Source organism: Epinephelus fuscoguttatus, linkage group LG8, assembly GCF_011397635.1.
Source record: "Epinephelus fuscoguttatus linkage group LG8, E.fuscoguttatus.final_Chr_v1".
Taxonomy (NCBI): domain Eukaryota; kingdom Metazoa; phylum Chordata; class Actinopteri; order Perciformes; family Serranidae; genus Epinephelus; species Epinephelus fuscoguttatus.
Window position 1 is genome coordinate 23,475,643 of NC_064759.1, and position 20,599 is coordinate 23,496,241.

Here is a 20,599-nt window from a genome sequence, read left to right on the forward strand (position 1 = left end):
TATACACATATAACACACTTTTTTAAATAAAACAATGACTGTCTACTCTTTCAGGCAAGGTTTAGCTACAACTCTGGACCAATGCAAGATGGAAAGCAATGGACTGACACATTATTGTTTAAAAATTGAATTCAAAATGTTGTTTGCTGGTCATACTGAGCAATATGGATGCACATCTCTTGGGTAAATGCTTAAGTCTGTCAGTAGAGGAGATGCTGGATCATCAGCCTGTATGAGCACAGACTCAGCTGAGATAGATCTTTCATCAGGTAAGGGGGTCATGGACAAATACTGTATTTAATGTAGTATATTTAAAAATAGTGTTGCTGCTAATAGGTCCCACTTTAGTCCGGAAAGACTGATTTGTATGTTATGTGTGCTTACACTGGTATTTACAATGCAAAGGTTGGTTCAGTGACCAAATCTGTTTTGGGCCTCCAAAAGTCTAGAGCTGGCCCTGCATACCAAACTTGTCTGAGACCAGTGCTTCCCAACTGGTCCAGCCATGAGGTCCAGATTTCTCCTTAGTCATTAGTACAAGGTCCACACAGTTTATTAGCCTATATTCAGTGTCATAGCTGCGTTTGGCCGTGTTGTCAAGCCAGTTCGCTGTCTCTGTTAAGTAGCTGTCTGTTATTCACTCACTCTGCTGCAGGAAATGGGACTTCAAAGTACAAAGCTTTGTGCCGGAAAGTCATTACACTTCAAAATAAAGTGTGTTTTTTATTTGCAAGTCACTTGCAGTCCATTCAGAATGGACCGCGACCCACCAGTTGGGAACCACTGTCTTAGAGGATATACCAATGACAAGCCTACTTATATCTAACTATTTAACAGTCAGTCACAAAGCAGAATGATTTAATGTGCCTTCAGGCATAAAGGCGTGCCCAAACTTTTTTGAATGGGGGCCAGATTAGATAGTGTGGCAATAACTGGGGCCAACAGCCTCTCACATCAGATGGGTTATTAAAAATAATAATAAAAAAAAAAAACATGAATGAGACAAATGCAACTGTTTCATTTGTCAGTGAAAATGTATAAAACGTTTCACTGCTCCTAAAAGCAGTGGTCCTCACTGTCAACTTTGCACTTTTCTGCCATGGCCATGATGTTGGGTAACCATTCCATTTGCTTGTTCACCATCAGATTGTGAAAACACATTAGTTCCAGCTGTGTAGTTCTTACTTTATGCATGTCTGTAAACTATATGTTCGTTTTGCTATTGTGAGGTGCAGAGAAAATGCATGGTTAACTTGCCTGATTAAACAAGCATACACTATATTTTGAAAGTCAAGTTGAGGGCTGTTCAAAATCGGTTTCAGTTCAGGCCACAAATGGCCCCCGGGCTGGACTTTGCACATGCCTGGCCTACAGTGTGCACTGTGCAACATATGTAAACATAAAAAACAGTGGAAAGGCACAGCTGCAAGCCACCAAGGATTACATTATAAAACTCCACATGGACAGTGGGATACAAATTAGAGCATTATTTGCAACTGTGAATTTAATGTTTTGTTAGTTTTACTCTATGCAAAAGCTGTTATAACCCACTTGCTTAATATTGTGGTCATCTACTGTAAAATGGAAGTATTTTAGGTAACTAAAATTAATAAATACACCGATGTTGAGTGAGTTTTATTTGGGAGAAATGTCTCTTGAAGAAAACACACTGGCGCTTCCTGCAGTGATTGAGGACAGTGTCTGTTGCTAAGCAACGGAATGCTGAAACGCCCCCAGACTGTACAGCTCGTGCCAGTCTCAGACAGGCTTAATGTACTAACGTTAACTTTAAACTATTCTGACACGAAGGTAAAAGCTTCTTCTCCGTTTTGTTGAGGGATGTGAAGAGGGCTGAGGCATGTTGTGGTCGTAGAGCAGTCATGTCCGACGACGACGAAAGTGTGCCTTCGTTTCTTGAGGACGTTAGAGTAAAGTTTGTCGAGGAAAAAGTTTGTTCGCTACTGCGACTGCACCGCCAAACATGGGACAGGAGTGCTGTCAACGAAGATTTTCAGACGTGTTTGAGAAACTTCTTTGAAAAGGAGTCTGTTATATTTTTCTCCTCATCAAAAAAAGCTGGTGTGGTTGTTTCTAATGAGGTATGACTGTTACAGAATCTCCAATTACATTAAAGTAGTAGTTAAGTAACGTTACACTGGTAGAAACCTATCTTAACGTTAACTTGTGCACACTTGTACGCTAGCTTAGCACAGTTGACATTGATGGAGCTAGCTTGAGAAATTTGATTTTATTGCTTGGGAGAGTCATCTGTTTGTAGTAAAATCTTGTCATATTATGTCAAATGCAGGCCCCACAGGTTGCTCAAAATAAGCACATCTATATGCTCAAGAAGAGAGCTGCTCCTGTCAGCTCTGAAAACTACAGGGAACTTCTCCTTTTTGGCCTCCTGTCTCCATCACCACTCCTACAGCTGTCAAGCACAGTTGAGCAGGTAATTTTATATACCCAAGCAATTTGTTGTTTGTGCTGTCAGTTATTTTTGTTATGCATATATCTATCTTGCCCTTATGAGTGCTGGGTGAATTCACTCTATGTCTCATCACAAGGTATGTGTTCCACTGCTGTCAAACAACAAAAACCACCACATGTGGCCAAATCTGATGTCTGAAGACATCATTCGACATGTTGAGAACATGTGGAGTAAGACATCAGTTGTCCGGGGACAGGTTTTAGGGAAATGTGTCCTTCCTATCCCAACTGTGACCGATTGGATGGAAGATTCGTACAGCACTTTGAAGATGTAAGAATGCATGCACTTTTAGCTTTTGTTTTCAAGCCTGGGATCTTTTTATGCCAAAGGTATTAACAAACACTCTCAACATGTATTTTCACACTCAGGTATAATAACTATGACAGGGCACTGGCCCATGCTCTAGAGACCCAGGTCATCAACTGGACCAATCTGATCCAAAACATTTTAAAGGAGGATTCATCAGACCTACTTGTGACAGGCTGCAATCCAGGGCCCAGTGCTGAGCTGATGTTTTGGGCTTCCAGGAAGAGCAATATACAGAACATTTATCATCAGGTATGCTCCCCTTTTATCTTCATCTTCACTAAAATTAAATTTCCTGACTTTCCACACCCTGTTTAATGTGTTTTATACTTTTTCTGTTGTAGCTTCAGAGTCCCATTGTTCAGAAGATGACAAAGATGTTAGAGATGATGGATAGCAGCTATCATCCAACAATCAAGACTCTAATTGGAAATGTATTTGATGGTAAGATTAGCTGGCCCCTTTTCAAAGCCAAAGATGTACTGTTGTTTGCATCGTGTCACATTTCTGATGCAGAGCATAATAGGATTACTAAAATGTATGATCTCAGATTATTGTGTCTTAATTTAAAACCCTGCTTTTTTCCCCCTTAATCAAAAGCGCTTCAAGAAGCCCAGGACATTGACCTCCATCTACAGCCACTACGCACACAACTGACTCAACTGGAAAAGGAAGGATTTCCTCACATGGAAACATTCATCCCTGCACTGTTCCACACACTCTTCCTTATCTGGACCAACTGCCAATCTTATCAAAGACCAGCACGCATTGTGGTGTTACTGCAGGAGCTCTGCAATCTGTTCATTGAGCAAGTAGGAATCCTCATTTGAAACACCTGTAGTGATCGATTACACCGAGTGATGCATGCCTGTAAAACTGTTGTGAATGTAGTTAGACACAGTGTGTGCAATTTTGTCAATTACGCTTTAGCGATGCTAGTCAATCAGCATTACTCTGACTTTAGTTATTGGCTGTCTGCTTGAAAAAAAATCACAGATTCAAATTTTTCCACCTTTTAGGCCTCTTCGTACCTCTCTGCAGATCTGCTACTCAGAGAGGATCCAGAGGAAAGTCAACAAATGGTAAAGAGGGTGTTGAAAATCTTCAGATGTTTCAGAGGCAGTTACCAGACCCAGAGGGAGAGGTTGGCCAACCATGTGAAACATGCACCCTGGGATTTCCCATCTGCCATGATTTTTGCACGTTTCAACCAGTTCTTTAAACGTTTGCTACAGCTGGAGGTAAGAGTAGATTTATGTTTTGGGGTTTAGGTGTCATAGTGAGGTTGTTTTCTTTTGTAATTTAGTTTCCTATTACAATATGGTTTTTTTTTGCAGGACTTGTTTGAAATTATGCTGGGCTTTCAGAGGATGGAAAAGCTGGAATTTGGTGGACTTAATGGCAAACTGCACAGTGAATGTGCTGCTCAGATTTACAGAGAGTTCAGTAACCACTGCCAAGCATTGAAGCACAGTGAAAACAGCCCACTTGACTTCAACTCTCAGGTAAAACTAAGTCTATTGATATTTATAATGAAGATTTCCAGGGACAGCTAATGTGTACTAGATTAATAATGCACAGTTTTACATTGGTGTCCATCACTGAATACTGTTGAATTGTTAACTTTCTCATAAGGATTTTGAAAACGAGTTTAAGGATTTGAAAGTGAGGATTGTGGACCTTGAATGCCGACTCGCCTGCCTTCTATGCTCGGCCTTTAAGGATTGTTCAGGACTGGAGTCAGCATTTAAAGTAAGCCGGACTGGATTACGGAATGATTATGATGACAGCACAGATAAAGTGTGTAGTGAATGACAGAGCTATCTTTTTTATTTTTTTATTTTTTGTCCTTTAGCTGCTAACTATTGTCGGACCCTTCCTGGAGAGAAGACAAATCAGAGAGATATTCAGTCCCAACTTCCTTCTACTGCAGCAACATTTCAGAGAAGAGCTGGAGAGATGTAAATGTCTGTTTAAATCCCAGCTCAAACAGGTACTGAAAATAAAATGGAATATTAGCTATATGTATGAAGAAACAACGGGTATTTTCCTTGCAACTGCTTTGTTCCACTCTTTCTTTGTTTACAGACGGAGAGTGGTCTGACTAAGAACATGGCTCGCACATCTGGAGCTTTGAAGTGGGCAAAAATGCTCAGAAAACGCATCCAAACACCATGGGAAAAAATCAGATCACTGCTTGAGATGTCAGTAAAAAAAGTCTCACTGTTTTCTGTGATTTCTTGAAATAGTTACAAACAGCAGCTTGTTAGAAAAAAAAATCAGAGATACAGTACATAGAACAGACAAGAGATTGTTATTGATGCCAGGCTTTAAAATGACAATATTCCTGCAATTATGCAATATTTCCAGGCCTGCAGGAGGTAAAGAGATGGCGAAGGAGTACCACGAGTACATGGAGATGTTGAGTCTCCTGGACCAATATGAGGAGAACATTTACTCAGACTGGTGTAATGGTTTGGAACAGGCTTGCCTGATCAACCTGAACCAGCCCCTTGTCTCCAGAAGTACTTCATCTAACCTGATCTCACTCAACTTCAATCCAAAGGTAATTGATGTAATATCCCTGCAAACTAGAAAGCACTTACTATGCGAACATCCTCCAATGCTAAATAATTATCCAACGCACTGTTAGACTGATGTAGTAATGAAATCCCCGAAAATTGGGATCTCTGTTAGTAGTCTTTCGTTTACAAAGCATGGCCAGTGTTGCAAAACTCAGATGCAGGTTACCAATTAATTGTTGTGAATTATTACTTAGTTTAAGCTGTATCTCCTTTAATTAAAAAAATGTTTTTTAACATACTGCTGACTCCAACTTGGTAAAAACGTTGCCACCTTGACAGAGGGAATAGTTGTTTTCTACAATTATTAATTTGAGTTATTATATTCTCCAAGGGTTTCTGTTACTTGAGACAAAACATTTTACCACCACCCCACTGTGACTTTGTATATGAGTTAATTTTCTTCCACTTCTTAGCTGACTGAAATCTTGAAAGATGTGAAGTATATTCAGACTTTGAATCAGATCAAGATCCCTGCAGCTGCAATGACAGTTTTTGAGAAGCGTGACATGTTCACAAAGGTAAGAAACAGACATGTTACTTTGCACACTCACTTACACTCATGCACACTTGTTTCAGATACACAATTCGTATTTCTTATTATCCTTAGTGTTCATGGTCTGCAATCCGCATCTCAGAATATATTTTTTCTCTACACTTGTATTTTCCAGTATGTTAGCAGTCTGCAGCTGTTAGTACAGTGGTACAACAAGCTAAAGCAGACAGTGCTAGAGGTGGAACTTCCTCTCATCAGAGCAGAGATGGAGTCCATAGATGTGCAGCTGACAAGGGCAGAGTCTGACCTGACATGGCAGGATCCAGGCTGCTGGAGCTTCATCAGCACCACCAAAGACCTGGTCCACGACCTTATATGTCGAGTCAGTAGAGCCAAGGAAAACTGCGAAGCCATCCAGTCAATGATGAAAGGATGGAGCAAACACGCCATGTTTTGCAGAAAGGACAACAAGAAAGGCTCACTCATACAGCTGGAAGACAGGGTAGACCGTGTCAACAGGAAGTACAGTGCCATGAAGAAGGACGGAGACACTGTCCACAAGCTGGTACAGGTGTGTATGGATGTATGATAATATTCACTTTTGTACATTATAGATTTTATATGAATACTTTTGTCGTTGTAAACCCCATAAAATATGAATTTATAGATCTGGTTACAAAACCTTTCAGCATGTTGTAGAGATATTTATCTTCATCAGATTACACCACATTTAATAGGACAGTTCTGTTCACAGGCAGTACATTGCATTACATTGATTATTTAGTAATGTGCATTTATGTCTGGCTTTGGTTTCAGTTTTCTTATTATAAGTTAATACAGATATGATAAATCAAAACCTAACCTTTGTCTGTTCTCTACCATTAACAGTCCAGAGGTTTTTTTATGCTGTTTGTGACTCTCTAGTTCTCTAACCAGTTAAATTCTACTAAAAAACAACTGCACTTTAACATGTCCTAAGTTCTGGGAAGCCATGGAACTAAATATACATTAGTTATTCTGAAAAAGATAAAACCCCTCAAATGTAAGCTACAAGGAGTTTTTAACTGGCTATGAAACTGTCACAGTTTACTACTGATGCCTCTATGTGACCTACATAAGCAAACAAGACCATCAGCGAGTCAAAATACACATGCTAGCCAGATCAAGATCTTTATTACAGGAGGTGGTAATGGTCATGGAAACACTACCGCTTTTGTCCACAGGGGCTACCAAAATCCAAACAAAAGTTCCTTGTGGTTGCTTTGAATGTGTCAACCACCACTATTTCTTGAAATCAAAAGTTATACAACTACAGAACCAAAACACTGAAAGTTTTTGTGCTTGTCATATACTTAAATTTCATCAGGAGAATATGGTTCTTTTCCACGCTGACCCAGCGTCAGAAGCATGGCAGTCCTACCTTGAGTATGTGGATGAGATGGTGGTGGAGGGGCTCTTCAACCACATCAGCCACTCTCTTCAGTTCTTTGCTGACAACATGGAGTCATGGCCAAACCAGACACCTCTGTTTGAGGCTCAGTTGATGCTGGGTAGTTCAGGAATGGTTTTCCACCCCTCGTTGGAGCAAGATGCAGGGGATGGCCTCTATGAGCTGATAGAAGGACTGGTCGGAGACATATTCAAGACTTCAGTAAATATCAGCAGAGTGGCTGCTCATCTTGGCATGGAAAGCTACCAGGTACTCTAATGTAGATTTATGTTAAAAAAAAAAAAAAAGAAGTCTACTCTGCTACTTTATCGAAACTCATTATAGTGGATTCTTCTACTAATAGTAGTTTTCACTCATGTTAAATGTCATGCAATATAACTCTTACAGGATGTAATGGATGACATGCTGGATTTGTTGGACCTGAGACAAGAAATAATGGAGCGAGTGGAGAACGTCCTCAAGAAGGCGATAAATTACCAGACAAAGTTCGACTGCTACACCCATCTCTGGCAAGATGACAGGAATGAGTTTCTCAGACAGTTTCTCCTGTACGGTCGTCTACTTACAGCTGAAGAGATGGAGACTTACGGAGCAGATGCACTCTGTGAGAGTCCCCCTACAATCGATAACTTCAAAGAACAGGTAAAAAGCTTTTTAAAATCATAATTGCCACACATTTCTGATACGTGTCTTTATTATAATCTGTGTTGGGGTCTTAATTTTACAGATAGATCATTATGAGACTCTGTATGCTGAAGTTTCAAAGCTTGAGGACTTCAGAGTGTTCAATGGATGGTTTCGAGTGGACATCAAGTTCTTTAAAGTGACCCTCCTAAACACTATAAAGAAGTGGAGCTGGCTTTTTAAAGAACATCTCTTGACATATGTCACTAACAGGTAAAATTAATTTCTGCACAGACTTTGGATGCAGAACAAACTGTAACATCAGTTGTTCTCACTGTTCATGCTTTCCTACTCAGTCTTGATGAACTGCAGAAGTTTGTTCGAACCACTGTTGAGGGGCTTGGCCAGCCTGTGGCTAAAGGAAACCACCATGGCTTGGTGGAAGTGATGAGTCACCTGTTGGCTGTCAGAGACAGACAAGCAGCCACAGACGAGATGTTTGAGCCTTTTAGAGACACAGTAATTCTGCTGGAACAATACGGAGTGACTATACCAGACCAGGTCTATTCTCAGCTGGAGGTAAGGAAAGGAATGGGTTAATGCTTCTATCTACTAACTAAAATGATATGATAACAAATGATTATTTATTCAAAAATTCATCTTGTCATTTTTTGGCATTTAACCTTTTACAAATCAAATCAATTCTCTCTATAGGAACTTCCTGAGAAATGGAGTGGGGCAAAAAAGTTGGCCCTAAAAGTGAGGCATGAGGTGGCACCCATGCAGAATGCAGAAGTGATGGTTATACGGAGAAGATGCATGGCATTTGAGGTTACAAGTCACTTTTAGCTTTTATTTTTCAGAGATACTGTATATGCACAGTGTTGAAGCTATTTTATGTTTTACCTTAGTGTGAAGAACATTAAATTGATACTTCTCATTTTCAGGTGAAACAAAGCAGATTCAGGGAGATGTTCAGAGCAACAGCTCCCTTCAGCTACAATGCAGTCCGTCCCTACGTCAGTCTAGAGAAAGTAGGTTCAACCATTACTTTACTGTGGAACTGACATAAAATTGTAAAGTTTGATATTATTATTGTTATTATACTGCACACTGTGGATAACAGTTACTTTGTGTTGTATTCTAGTCTGATAAAGCTGTCCGAGACATGGAGAAAGAGGTGGCAGAGCTCCAAGAGTCCACAAATCTGTTTGATGTTACCATCCCTGACTACAGAGACATCAAGCTTTGCAGACGGGAGATCACGGTCCTCAAACAACTGTGGGACATTGTTGTATTTGTGCAGGTAAGTGGCTTAATGAATACTGTATACTTAGTATTTTGTAGTAAAGGAAATTACAGCTGAAGGCCTCATCACCCCACTACAAAACCTTAATAACTCAATAACTTGACCAGCCTGTTGTCGTCATCGCAGGCTGTCATTGATTCTTTGTTTACCCTGTAGCCTCTGAATGTTCCCATTAAGTACCCCGAGCCCATTGACCCCTCTGCACGTGTCTTTATCTATACAGAGCAGTGTGGAAAACTGGACAATGACCAAATGGAGGCAGATAAACGTGGACCAGATGGATGCAGAATTGAGGAGGTTTGCCAAGGTGAGGTCACCAACAGTGCTACATCACACCAGCGCATCTCTCCTGCTGTCTTGCTGTCATGCACCATTGCTATTTGTAACAGATGCCTCTAATAACTAATTATGTTTACCTACCTTCTGTTTGTGTAGGACATATGGAGGCTTGACAAAGAGGCTCGCGTGTGGGATGTGTATTCCGGGTTAGACCTTTATGTAAAGAACCTGTTGACGTCACTGCGGGCCGTGAGTCAGCTACAGAACCTGGCAATACGAGAGCGCCACTGGGCGCAGCTAATTAGAACAACACAGGTGCATAAATACACACAGCAGAGGTCATAATATACAGTGATGTGTTTTGCTTGCATTATAGAAATCTGAGACCTTGCATTATGACAATAATTCTTTTCAAATAGATGGACTTCACTGTGACTGACAGGACCACGTTGGAAGACCTCTTGGCTCTGCAGCTCCATTTGTTGGAAGACGAAGTTCGCAACATAGTGGATAAGGCAGTCAAAGAAATGGCCATAGAGAAGGTCCTTTTTCAATCAGTAGATAAATAGATTGTGGTCAAACTATTGAGATAGAATGAACAGACAGGACACTGAACTGTTTGCAGTAGTAATTTGTCTAGTACAAAAGAAAATGGTGATTGTGTTTAGCCGATATGTTGACAACACGTCAGTGGGGCCGTAAAGTGTGACACGCTCACTAGTTAGGGAACTCACTTATTGCTCATTCCTACACCTGTTTTTCTTATTAAACAGGAAAATTCAACAAAGTAAGACTAACTTCAGCATAAATGCCTTGTTAGTTATTTATAAAACACATTTAATTTGAACTTGAAAGGAATAAAACTCATCCAAACTGTCTTAGTCTTGTTAGTCATCTAGTTAGTGCACTGTTCCAACAATCACCAACTCTATTTTGATCGAAATAAACCCTTAATTGTCTAAGTTAGATGTGATAATGTGCTGATCTGCACATTGTTTATCCCCACGGTCTCTCTCTGCCTCTCAGCTGTCCACTGAGCAGCGGCATTAGCTCGTTCGTCGGAGGCAGCAACAGTACATCATGTTTCACCAAACATGCAATTAATGGCAACAAAGGAAACAGAGAAATAACAGTTACGGTCATACTTTAAATCATCGGATTGCTTGAGTGGGAATGTCTGTTCTACTGTCATTCTAGTTCTGTGTGTTGAACAAATCAACATCAAGAGTCATTTTGTACAAAAAAAAAAGTAATGACATCAAACTAGGAGCCAATCACCATTTATCTCCACAACATCAACTTTTCAAGAGTCTGTTTACAGCTTTGCAGCAGTGTATTTTACAGAAGAATGAGAGTTTTCTCGTTTCTTGAAGAACACTTAATTAAAGTGACTACAACTAAAATCATAGATACATGATTTTCATTGGACAGCTTTAGTTACTATATTTGGTTTAGAAGTAACTCCTAGACAAAATATATTTAACTAAAGTAAGGAAATGCAGTGGGACATTTTGTGTCCAAACATGTCATGAGTGTACTCTCTAATATTTATTTTTGTATTTCAGGTTGTGACAGAAATAAGTAAAACATGGGCATCGATGGAGCTGTCATATGAAGATCATTACCAGACTTCTGTGCCATTACTTAAATGTGACGAGAACCTTATCGAAACTCTTGAGGATCATCAGGTAAATATCCAAGCCGCTAATATTGATGCTTAGATTTTATGACTGATCTTATAGCGCAGGCTGCACAGTGGCTGTAAAGCACAACAACAAGTTCTCAAGATCAGTTGTCTGTGAGAAGCACTGATAGTTAAGTGCTGAATAGAGATGAGAGTGCAGAGAGGGGCCGCCCTGTCTGACTGTCTAACAACACAGCTGAGAGTAGAGAGGTCCCTATTGAGTCCTTAGATTTATAGCTGCTGTAGGAAACAGGGTATTGTTGCACAGTGGCGGTCTTTGTACATGTCCACCAGATGCATTGGGGGGTTATAGCCAGCAATTAGAAGTCTTGCCACTTTAGTGCCTAGATCTTTGTGTAAACAGACTGTGTCCCTCCCCCATTTTTTTATGGCACAGCATGCTAATGAAGTTGAATGTGCATTGAAATTAAAATGACACATTATGAGGTTGAGGTTATTAAGATATTACTTTCTCTTGCCTCAGATTCAATGTTATTTTAGTGTGTTATATTGTATTGTGTCCATGTCTTAATCCTTAAGGTTCAGCTTCAAGGTGTCTTCCAGAGCAAGCATGTACACCACTTCCTGCTCCAGGTACTGGAACTACAGAAACAGCTGACTGTGGCTGACTCTGTGCTGATGGTCTGGATGGAAGTCCAAAGAACATGGGCCTACCTGGAAAGCATCTTCAAAAGCTGTGACGACATCTGCCAGAAGCTGCCTGCAGATGCACACAGATTTCGAGCTATAGATGCGGAATTTCAGGTCTGCACTTAATATGTCAGTCATGTAGCTATGCAAATTCCATTGTTCCCATCATTGTAAACATGGGGAATTTGGTTCTTTCAGGAGTTAATGTCGGACAGTGCGAAGACTAAAAATGTCATCGAGGCCACCAACAAACCTCATCTGCTTGAGAGGTTGGAGGATCTACAAAGAAGGTTAATTTTTATTTAATTACCCTCTAATTATAGTTATCATAGTTCGGTGTTTTGTGCTCACACTTCCCATACCTTTTTTTTAACAGGCTGGCATTGTGTGAAAAAGCTCTTGCTGAATACCTGGAGACAAAGAGACTTGCCTTTCCACGATTCTACTTTATTTCATCTGCAGACTTGTTGGACATCCTCTCAAAAGGGAATCGCCCCAGAGAGGTAAATTTAAGTAGCCTATCTCTTCATTTTTGTTTGAAGTATTTGTCCAATGTCACTATTTCACTGCTGTATCTGTCATGACAAATTGAGTGACGACCCAGTGTCTTTTGCAGGTGACTGTCCACCTCTCAAAATTATTTGACAGCATGTCAGATCTTGAGTTTGCTAAAAATGAGCAGGTGGATAATCCTAAACTTGCAGTGGCCATGTACAGCAAAGAAAGGGAATTTGTCCCATTCCAGACTGAATGTTGCTGTTACGGGCCGGTAAGATTACATCCACTATCAAATAAACTGAATGAACTGAACTGTCATGTTTCATCCGATAAGTTTATTAATGGTAAAAAAAAAATACTTTTACATTAGGTGGAGGCATGGCTTACTTCTCTGGAGGAATCTATGAGGGAATGTGTCAGGGGTCACCTGTCTGAGGCTGTGTCTGTGTACGAGGACAGGCCCAGAGAGCAGTGGATTCTTGACTTCCCTGCCCAAGTTGCTCTCACAGGATCGCAGATCTGGTGGAGTAATGATATGGAGCTTGTGTTTAAGAGACTGGAGGAAGGATATGAGTCTGCACTGAAGGACTATAACAAGAAGCAGGTACACTTTATAATAAGTTTACACACTAACATGAAAAGATTTAAATTAAATGCAGCTTACAAATTTTCTTAATGGGGCAATAAGCATAGTGTTTCAGAAATGTCATCTTGAGGTTGCTGATGCTTAACTTAATATGTTGGGTCACATACATTTAAAAGATGCAGGTAGTCATTTTTTATGCTTCTTTGTAATTGGGAGAGGGGTGTTTATTCAATAATAAATTGTTGTTGATGCCATAAATTGTGATGTGTTGAATTTGACTTTTATTTTTGCAAGGTGTAACAAAAGTATAAAATTAAGTTCAATAATGTGAGTCAGGGTTCATAAACAAAACCATTTTTTTCTTCTAGTCACACTTTCCACTGCATAAAGTAGTGTAACAGCTAGCAGAGTTTTCCTCTACTCATAGTTAAACAAATTGCATGTACTATTTACACTTTTTCTGACTCGCCGTTGGTTTAAGTCACTGCATCTCCCAATAGAACAGCTCCATTGAATGTCAGCCCGCATGCGTGCTTTTTTACCTGAACATTGTTGAAACAGTGCAGCCTATGTTCCTGCAAGAAATGAGTGGAGTGAGATGCTCATTGTTTACACACAACATGTGCTTTGTCCGTTGACCCCTATTTTCTTCAAAATTCAAAGTATTTCCACACTGCCAATTTATTCCCGAGTAAATAGCGTTAACCTCATCATGTTGCTCTCGGCTACTGGATCGTTGATCATTAAATCAGTATATTGATCCAGATCGATGGATCGTTACACCCCTAGTGTTATCTGTAAGTGACGTGGCAGCTGCTTAAGATGATGGACACGTTTTCCATAATGTCATCATAATCACATTAGAGCCAGTGACCTGAACTGGGTTTGCAGAACCTCATTGTGGGCTATGCTCACAGTTGTATTATCATTCTTGTCAGTTTCATCAGCACTATTTAAGGTTAGCATGTCCTTGGTTGCTGTTTGAATAATCTCTCACTCCCTCCAACGCACGACAGTGCACTGATTGGATCTGCTGTCATACAGGACCAGTGACAAATGTCAGACATCAGGTGATATTTTAGTCAAAACAAGAACAAAAGACGACTTTTAATTGTCTGTTTCTGTCAAATCGTCCACAGGCTCTGCATTCATATACTGACGGTGTATCATGGATACAAATTTTTAATGATTTTAAATACTTAAAAATCTAAGTGAAACAAGAAATTTGAACCATGCAATAGAACTCTTGTCTTCTATTTTCCTTGGCATTGCTTTGAATCTGTTTTTCCTCCCTCCTCCAGATTTCTCAACTCAACTTGTTGATCAGCTTGCTGCTGGGAGAGCTGAGCTCGGGTGACAGACAGAAGATCATGACTTTATGTACTATTGATGTCCATGCTAGAGACATTGTCGCCAGCCTCATTGCCCAAAAGGTAATCACATTTTAACCATCCCATATCAGCATTTCCTATTAGTCTGATTGAGCTAACTTCGGCATTGTAACATTTTTTTCTCATCATACGAAAAAGAATTTATCTCAGTGTTTTTTCATTTTGTTAAAAACTCAATTCTCCGCTTGCAACTTAATATGTAATTTTTTAAAAAAACAATGCTTTTTCACCGGCAATTATAAGTAGTATCAGTAGAGTTCCTGACTTTTTACATTTTTGTTGCATAATGCAATAGATTCCATTTCACCAAATGCACAGACTAAATTATAGACTATAGGCTTAAAGAGAGAGTTCAGAGTTCAACAATACAATTTTTTCCTCTTAGTTGAAGTGCGAATGATCACTCTATGTTGTTTTAGACCAAGTCGCAGTCAAGTGCTTGACATTGACATGTCAGCCATAGAGATGTCTGCCTTCTTTTGAATATAATGAAACTAGATGACACTCAGCGTGCGGTTGCAAGTACCAAATACATTTGGAAAGTTCAGCAGCATTTTCACTTTCCAGAATCTTCGCCCAGTTACTTAAGATAATCCACAGACCTCCATGTAGGCACTATTTCATTTCTACTGAACTACACCCGTCAACAGTATTACTGCACAAAGGGAAGCGTACATCTACTGCTAGCTCTCCTAGCACTATTGAGCTACCTAACACCATTCATTCATTCATCTTCTAACCGCTTCATCCTCTTGAGGGTCGCGGGGGGGCTGGAGCCTCTCCCAGCTGACATCGGGCGAGAGGCAGGGTACAGGGTCGCCAGACTATCGCAGGGCTGACACATAGAGACAAACAACCATTCACGCTCACATTCACACCTATGGACAATTTAGAGTTACCAATTACCCTAGTCCCCAATCTGCATGTCTTTGGACTGTGGGAGGAAGAAGAAGGGCTCCCACGCCCAGGATCGAACCGGCAACCCTCTTGCTGTGAGACAAGAGTGCTAACCACCACACCACCGTGCTGCCCTACCTAACACTACAGTTAAGTTAAACAGAGCGCCATTACTGTTTGAATTTGCGCTTTCAGGAGCACGAGGCTCTGGTCCATGAGCTGATGCATGTTTACCTCTGTGGGGTAATACGGTTGGTGGATGTAGTCCAGTAGAAAGAAAATAGTTCCTGTAAGAAACACCTCACAATAAGGTAAGGTATCGGTAATAAGGTATCTGGATTATCTTGAGTAACGAGGTCCAATACTCGACAGCTCACACCCAAAACAATCTTGATTGATAAATAACACTACAGGTAAGAGGAAAAATAGGCTTTTTGATTTTGGGCCAAACTGTCCCTTTAAACTAAAACAAGACAATGTTTGAGTAGTTATGATTATCATACTATCTGCTACCCTTATCTCATAGTTTAATAGCAGCCATGTGTGTTCACAGGTCACCAACTCCCAAGCCTTCCAGTGGCTTTCCCAGCTCCGGCATTGCTGGTATGAGCAGCAGCATCACTGCTTCGTTAACATCTGTGATGCCCAGTTCTTTTACTCATACGAGTATCTTGGAAATACACCGCGCCTAGTCATCACTCCCCTCACAGACCGGTAACTCTGCTGCTTATCAGATTCTGTATATGCATGTAACATTTCAATAAATATGCTACATTTAGCGTTGCTAAACAGCGCACTTGTGTCTCTCCGTGTGCTGTTGCCATGGGAATGTTTAGGTGCTACATCACTTTAACTCAGTCACTCCACCTGACCATGAGTGGAGCCCCAGCAGGCCCAGCTGGAACAGGGAAGACTGAGACCACCAAGGATCTTGGCAGAGCCATGGGTGTCATGGTGTACATCTTCAATTGTTCTGAACAGATGGACTACAAGGTGTGAAATTTATTAAGCAGACAATTCATAATTAATCCCAATGGTCAGTTCATGTGTTAATCAGATGTTAAAGTAAACATGTATATTTAAATGCTAATGTAATTTTTGTTTATGTCCAGTCAATTGGAAATATCTACAAGGGTCTCGCCCAGACTGGAGCGTGGGGCTGCTTTGATGAGTTCAATCGTATCGCTGTGGATGTTCTGTCAGTTGTAGCAGTGCAGGTCAAAACTATACAGGATGCCATTCGCTCTAAAAAGAAAAGGTAATCAGTTAAAGCTAAGTACATGAAGCCTTCATGCTGAAAGAGTGAAAATGTGTTAACTCTCTATGCACCATCACAGGTTCCACTTTTTGGATCAAGACATTGTTTTAAAGCCTTCCGTGGGGATTTTCATCACCATGAACCCAGGCTATGCAGGCAGGACAGAGCTACCTGAGAACCTCAAGGCTCTTTTCAGGTAAGAATGATACAATAACTTTATTCATAGTGTGCCTTTACTCAGCATGAAGTTAACTGTCTGCTCTGTGTTTCCTGCTGTAGACCCTGTGCCATGGTGGTGCCAGACACTGAGCTTATTTGTGAGATAATGCTGGTGGCAGAGGGCTTCCGTGGTGCTAAGCTGTTAGCCAGGAAGTTTATCACTCTGTACAGTCTCTGCAAAGAACTGCTCTCTAAGCAGGTAGGAGAAAAGCACTTCATGGGACAGTTTGGATTTTGTTTCAGTGCAGTTGTATTAAGTACATATCCATAGTTAGTGTATTATCTACAGTAAATGGCGGTCAGTACACCCCCAGTTTGGAGAAAGAGATAAAGTGCCGCCACAGAAGCTAAGCAATTGTCCTGCTGTGGATGGGGGCGGCAGCAAAATGTTTTTGAGACACTTAAAGAATGGATCCACCCAAAAAAACCTGAAATCACTGTAAATGTCCACCATTTTAAGTGTATTTAACTGCTTTACCTTTTTGTCAGACAGCCCTTTCTAATGGGGAACTGAAGCCATTTTATCACTCAAAAAACAGTAATTTTACCTTGCAGAACACAGGAGTTGCTGGTCATGGCTGTCTCAATCAGATTGTTTGTTTTATTGTGTTTCAAAGACTTAGTTCAGATTCAGCAAAGTCACAAAATAACACAAACAAACTAACTGATAGAGGCGCCAGTAGACCAGCAACTCCCATGTTCTGCGAGGTAAAATTGCTGCTTTTATTTTTTTCAAAGGAGTCTGGTGCCTTTGAGGAGAGCAATGTAACTGTTTCAGTCCCCCTTTGGAAATGGGCTGTCTGACAGCAAGGTAAAGCAGTTAAAAATATTCTATAGCATATACTTAAACTGATATAATGTTTTTAGGTGGGATTTTTTTAGGTGGCTAAAATTCATTTTGCTGCTGTACTGTGCACAGCAGTATATTTCTGCTTGCTTCTTTAAACTAGAGGTGTGCTGACTGCCATCTACTGTAGATAATACACTGACTACAGATTAATACCTCATTCAACCACACTACAAAATATTCAAACTATTCCTTTAATAGCGCTGTTATATTTCATAATGTTGGATTTGAACAGAGAGCATCAGTAATAAATCTAATAGATCTAAATCAAGCTTTACCTCAGAGGCTCAGTGATGCATGAAACCATTTGATAAATTTTACTAGTTTGTATGATACGATTTATGGCAAGTGTAAAGACAGGAATACACATCCCTACTGTCTATTCTTGTTTGTCTGTTAGGACCACTATGACTGGGGTTTGCGTGCTGTCAAGTCTGTTCTGGTTGTGGCAGGGGCACTGAGAAGAAGAGACAAGACTAGACCAGAGGATCAGGTGACTTACATCTGTGTGTCATCTCACAGGTGCAGGAGGAAGACTCATCGTCTTATATAATCTATAAGTGCACTTTACTTTCCAGGTGCTCATGCGTGCACTGAGGGACTTTAACATGCCTAAAATTGTCACTGAGGATGTGACTATCTTTTTGGGACTGCTGGGAGATCTGTTCCCACGCCTGGAGGTGGAGAGAGAGAGAGACTGTGAATTTGAAAAGGCCATCCGAAAAACGACACTGGAGCTCCGACTCCAGCCTGAGGAGACGTTCATCCTTAAGGTTCAACATGATTTATACTTTGTCAGTACTTAGAAAAAAGAATGAAAGAATCTTTTTCTAAACATTTATTTTGTCAGGTGGTGCAATTGGAGGAGCTCATGGCGGTGCGTCATTCTGTCTTTGTTGTTGGAAACGCAGGGACTGGGAAAAGCCAGGTCAGATTTTAGTGCCATAAAAATTGTGACAATAAATGTTCAATTTGTTTTTGCATGGTGCATTCAAAATGACGTGTATCTTTTCACCAGATATTGAGAGTTCTCCATAAGACATATGTAAACCTGAAGAGGAAGCCTGTGTGGAATGACCTCAATCCAAAGGCAGTAGACAGAGATGAATTGTTCGGCTTTATCCATCATGCAACTCGAGAGTGGAAAGATGGTAAACAGAGCTGGTTTAAATAAGAATAACACATTTTAAAACACATGAACCAGTGCTAACTTCTACTAGGTGTAAACAGTGCTTATACCGTGTAATCTCAGTTGTTATTCGTGTTCTTCAATCTCTGTGTAAGGTTTGCTTTCATCACTGATGCGAGAGCAAGCAAACATCTCCCACACAGGACCTAAGTGGATTGTGTTGGATGGAGACATTGATCCGATGTGGATTGAATCACTCAACACAGTGATGGATGACAACAAGGTACCTCCCTCCTGTTCACTCATACACTATTGTACAGCACATAGCAACCAAGGTGGTATAGATAGAAAAAGATGTTTCTTTCCCCCTCCTTTGGCAATCACTTCGTGGAGTGTGAGTACTTGGAGGTCTTTTTCCAGAGCGATGAATCATGTCACAGTGATCTTGTGCCTTTGAAATATTCTAAAGCAAGTCTGTCAAACCTGATGAGATATGAAGTTGTTTTCCTTGTTGTTTGGGTTGATTCTCTTCTGTCAAAGCAACCATGCAAATGTTGTGATATTTGGATGCTTCATAATACCTTTCAGGTCCTGACTCTGGCCAGTAATGAACGTGTGCCACTCACTTCATCCATGAGACTGGTGTTTGAAATCAGTCACCTAAGAACGGCCACTCCTGCCACTGTGTCCAGAGCAGGAATTCTTTATGTTAACCAGCTTGACCTGGGCTGGAACCCGTGAGTTACACAGTTTGTGTTCACGTAATATGGAAACTTTTTTTTTGAAGTTTAATACAGTGATGTTTTACCTTCTGTGTCATATGCTGTGCTTGTTAAACCAAAGTGACCATGTTGTGTAAAACTCTGTTGTTCCCATTCAGAGTTTTTATTCTGTCCATGTGTCCTGGAAGATTTCAGTGTCCTAGACAAATGGAAGAAATTCCAGTCAAATACGTATTCATTGAGCTTAAATAAGTGATAGGCAGGTTATATAAAGAACGACATCATCAAAGCATATGGATTTATAATATTTTTTAATATAAGTGGGCTATTTTTCTCATACATTATATTCTGATTAAAATAAGCCCCATCAATTCACATGCATAATAAAACTACTTTGAAAATAAATAAATATATATTACGCTAGCCTAGGTTTGTTGGAGCAACACATAAACACAAGGAAGTTCCTTCAGCTCAGAATAAAACAGAATAAAAACTATTTGCAAACAAACACAAAAATACATGAAGGCCTATCTGGCTTATAACATTTTAATTACAGGATGCTACTGCCGACTTAAAATCTGTTCATTTCCATTTGCTATGGGCCTTTTTTCAGATAAAATAAAAACTCTTGGAAGAAAAACAAAAAAATAACCATAACCTATTGCTGGCTCATATCATTTTACTTCTTGTGCTTTTTCGCAGCTGTGAAGCTTGCATCTGCCAACTTAAAATCAGAGGTGCCAAGTAGAGGAAATTATTGTCTCCAGACATCATGACAGGAGAGATTTCAAACTTCAACATATTTTCACAGTAAAAAAAAAAAAAAAAAGTAATTACCAGATAACAGTGTGCTCAAAAGACAAGGGGACATTTAGGTATTCAGATCCTGATCAGATCTGCACAGCAACATAAACCAATTCCTTCCTGCTCAGGTACGTTACCAGCTGGATTGACCAAAGAGAACGCCAGACAGAAAGGGCTCACCTCACCATACTGTTTGAAAAGTATGTTCCTCGTTGTCTTGAACAAATGAGAAACACCTTCAAGACCATCACTCCTATCCCAGAAAACTCTATGGTGCAGGTATACAGCACACAAACACATACAGTGAACTAATTTCTTCTATGGTATGCCTACACATTATTGCAAATTGGAATAAAATAACTATTTCCTTCTTGTT

The 20,599-nt window shown here is 40.2% G+C and overlaps 1 protein-coding gene across 3 annotated transcripts in view; it reads left to right on the plus strand.

Moving 5' to 3' along the window:
• The first annotated feature begins 1,748 nt into the window (after nucleotides 1-1,748).
• LOC125893306 (dynein axonemal heavy chain 11) overlaps nucleotides 1,749-20,599 on the plus strand; it is a 52,348-nt gene continuing 33,497 nt past the window's right edge. For all 3 annotated transcript variants that reach the window (XR_007449857.1, XR_007449858.1, XM_049583894.1), the window contains exons 1-43: nucleotides 1,749-2,099; nucleotides 2,309-2,452; nucleotides 2,568-2,761; nucleotides 2,860-3,049; nucleotides 3,142-3,241; nucleotides 3,398-3,609; nucleotides 3,817-4,038; nucleotides 4,135-4,302; nucleotides 4,433-4,549; nucleotides 4,653-4,790; nucleotides 4,886-5,001; nucleotides 5,168-5,363; nucleotides 5,796-5,900; nucleotides 6,051-6,446; nucleotides 7,242-7,574; nucleotides 7,713-7,967; nucleotides 8,053-8,222; nucleotides 8,306-8,528; nucleotides 8,664-8,780; nucleotides 8,897-8,983; nucleotides 9,097-9,255; nucleotides 9,482-9,565; nucleotides 9,694-9,852; nucleotides 9,957-10,079; nucleotides 11,103-11,225; nucleotides 11,762-11,986; nucleotides 12,071-12,162; nucleotides 12,249-12,375; nucleotides 12,489-12,641; nucleotides 12,741-12,974; nucleotides 14,258-14,389; nucleotides 15,798-15,958; nucleotides 16,081-16,237; nucleotides 16,357-16,502; nucleotides 16,582-16,698; nucleotides 16,782-16,920; nucleotides 17,969-18,061; nucleotides 18,147-18,341; nucleotides 18,419-18,496; nucleotides 18,587-18,719; nucleotides 18,853-18,980; nucleotides 19,286-19,434; nucleotides 20,352-20,502. Coding sequence is in view for 1 of the 3 variants with exons in the window: in XM_049583894.1 (XP_049439851.1) it covers nucleotides 1,881-2,099; nucleotides 2,309-2,452; nucleotides 2,568-2,761; nucleotides 2,860-3,049; nucleotides 3,142-3,241; nucleotides 3,398-3,609; nucleotides 3,817-4,038; nucleotides 4,135-4,302; nucleotides 4,433-4,549; nucleotides 4,653-4,790; nucleotides 4,886-5,001; nucleotides 5,168-5,363; nucleotides 5,796-5,900; nucleotides 6,051-6,446; nucleotides 7,242-7,574; nucleotides 7,713-7,967; nucleotides 8,053-8,222; nucleotides 8,306-8,528; nucleotides 8,664-8,780; nucleotides 8,897-8,983; nucleotides 9,097-9,255; nucleotides 9,482-9,565; nucleotides 9,694-9,852; nucleotides 9,957-10,079; nucleotides 11,103-11,225; nucleotides 11,762-11,986; nucleotides 12,071-12,162; nucleotides 12,249-12,375; nucleotides 12,489-12,641; nucleotides 12,741-12,974; nucleotides 14,258-14,389; nucleotides 15,798-15,958; nucleotides 16,081-16,237; nucleotides 16,357-16,502; nucleotides 16,582-16,698; nucleotides 16,782-16,920; nucleotides 17,969-18,061; nucleotides 18,147-18,341; nucleotides 18,419-18,496; nucleotides 18,587-18,719; nucleotides 18,853-18,980; nucleotides 19,286-19,434; nucleotides 20,352-20,502 (6,960 nt within the window). In the remaining 2 variants the exon portion in view is untranslated. The remainder of the gene's footprint in view (nucleotides 2,100-2,308; nucleotides 2,453-2,567; nucleotides 2,762-2,859; nucleotides 3,050-3,141; nucleotides 3,242-3,397; nucleotides 3,610-3,816; nucleotides 4,039-4,134; nucleotides 4,303-4,432; nucleotides 4,550-4,652; nucleotides 4,791-4,885; nucleotides 5,002-5,167; nucleotides 5,364-5,795; nucleotides 5,901-6,050; nucleotides 6,447-7,241; nucleotides 7,575-7,712; nucleotides 7,968-8,052; nucleotides 8,223-8,305; nucleotides 8,529-8,663; nucleotides 8,781-8,896; nucleotides 8,984-9,096; nucleotides 9,256-9,481; nucleotides 9,566-9,693; nucleotides 9,853-9,956; nucleotides 10,080-11,102; nucleotides 11,226-11,761; nucleotides 11,987-12,070; nucleotides 12,163-12,248; nucleotides 12,376-12,488; nucleotides 12,642-12,740; nucleotides 12,975-14,257; nucleotides 14,390-15,797; nucleotides 15,959-16,080; nucleotides 16,238-16,356; nucleotides 16,503-16,581; nucleotides 16,699-16,781; nucleotides 16,921-17,968; nucleotides 18,062-18,146; nucleotides 18,342-18,418; nucleotides 18,497-18,586; nucleotides 18,720-18,852; nucleotides 18,981-19,285; nucleotides 19,435-20,351; nucleotides 20,503-20,599) is intronic.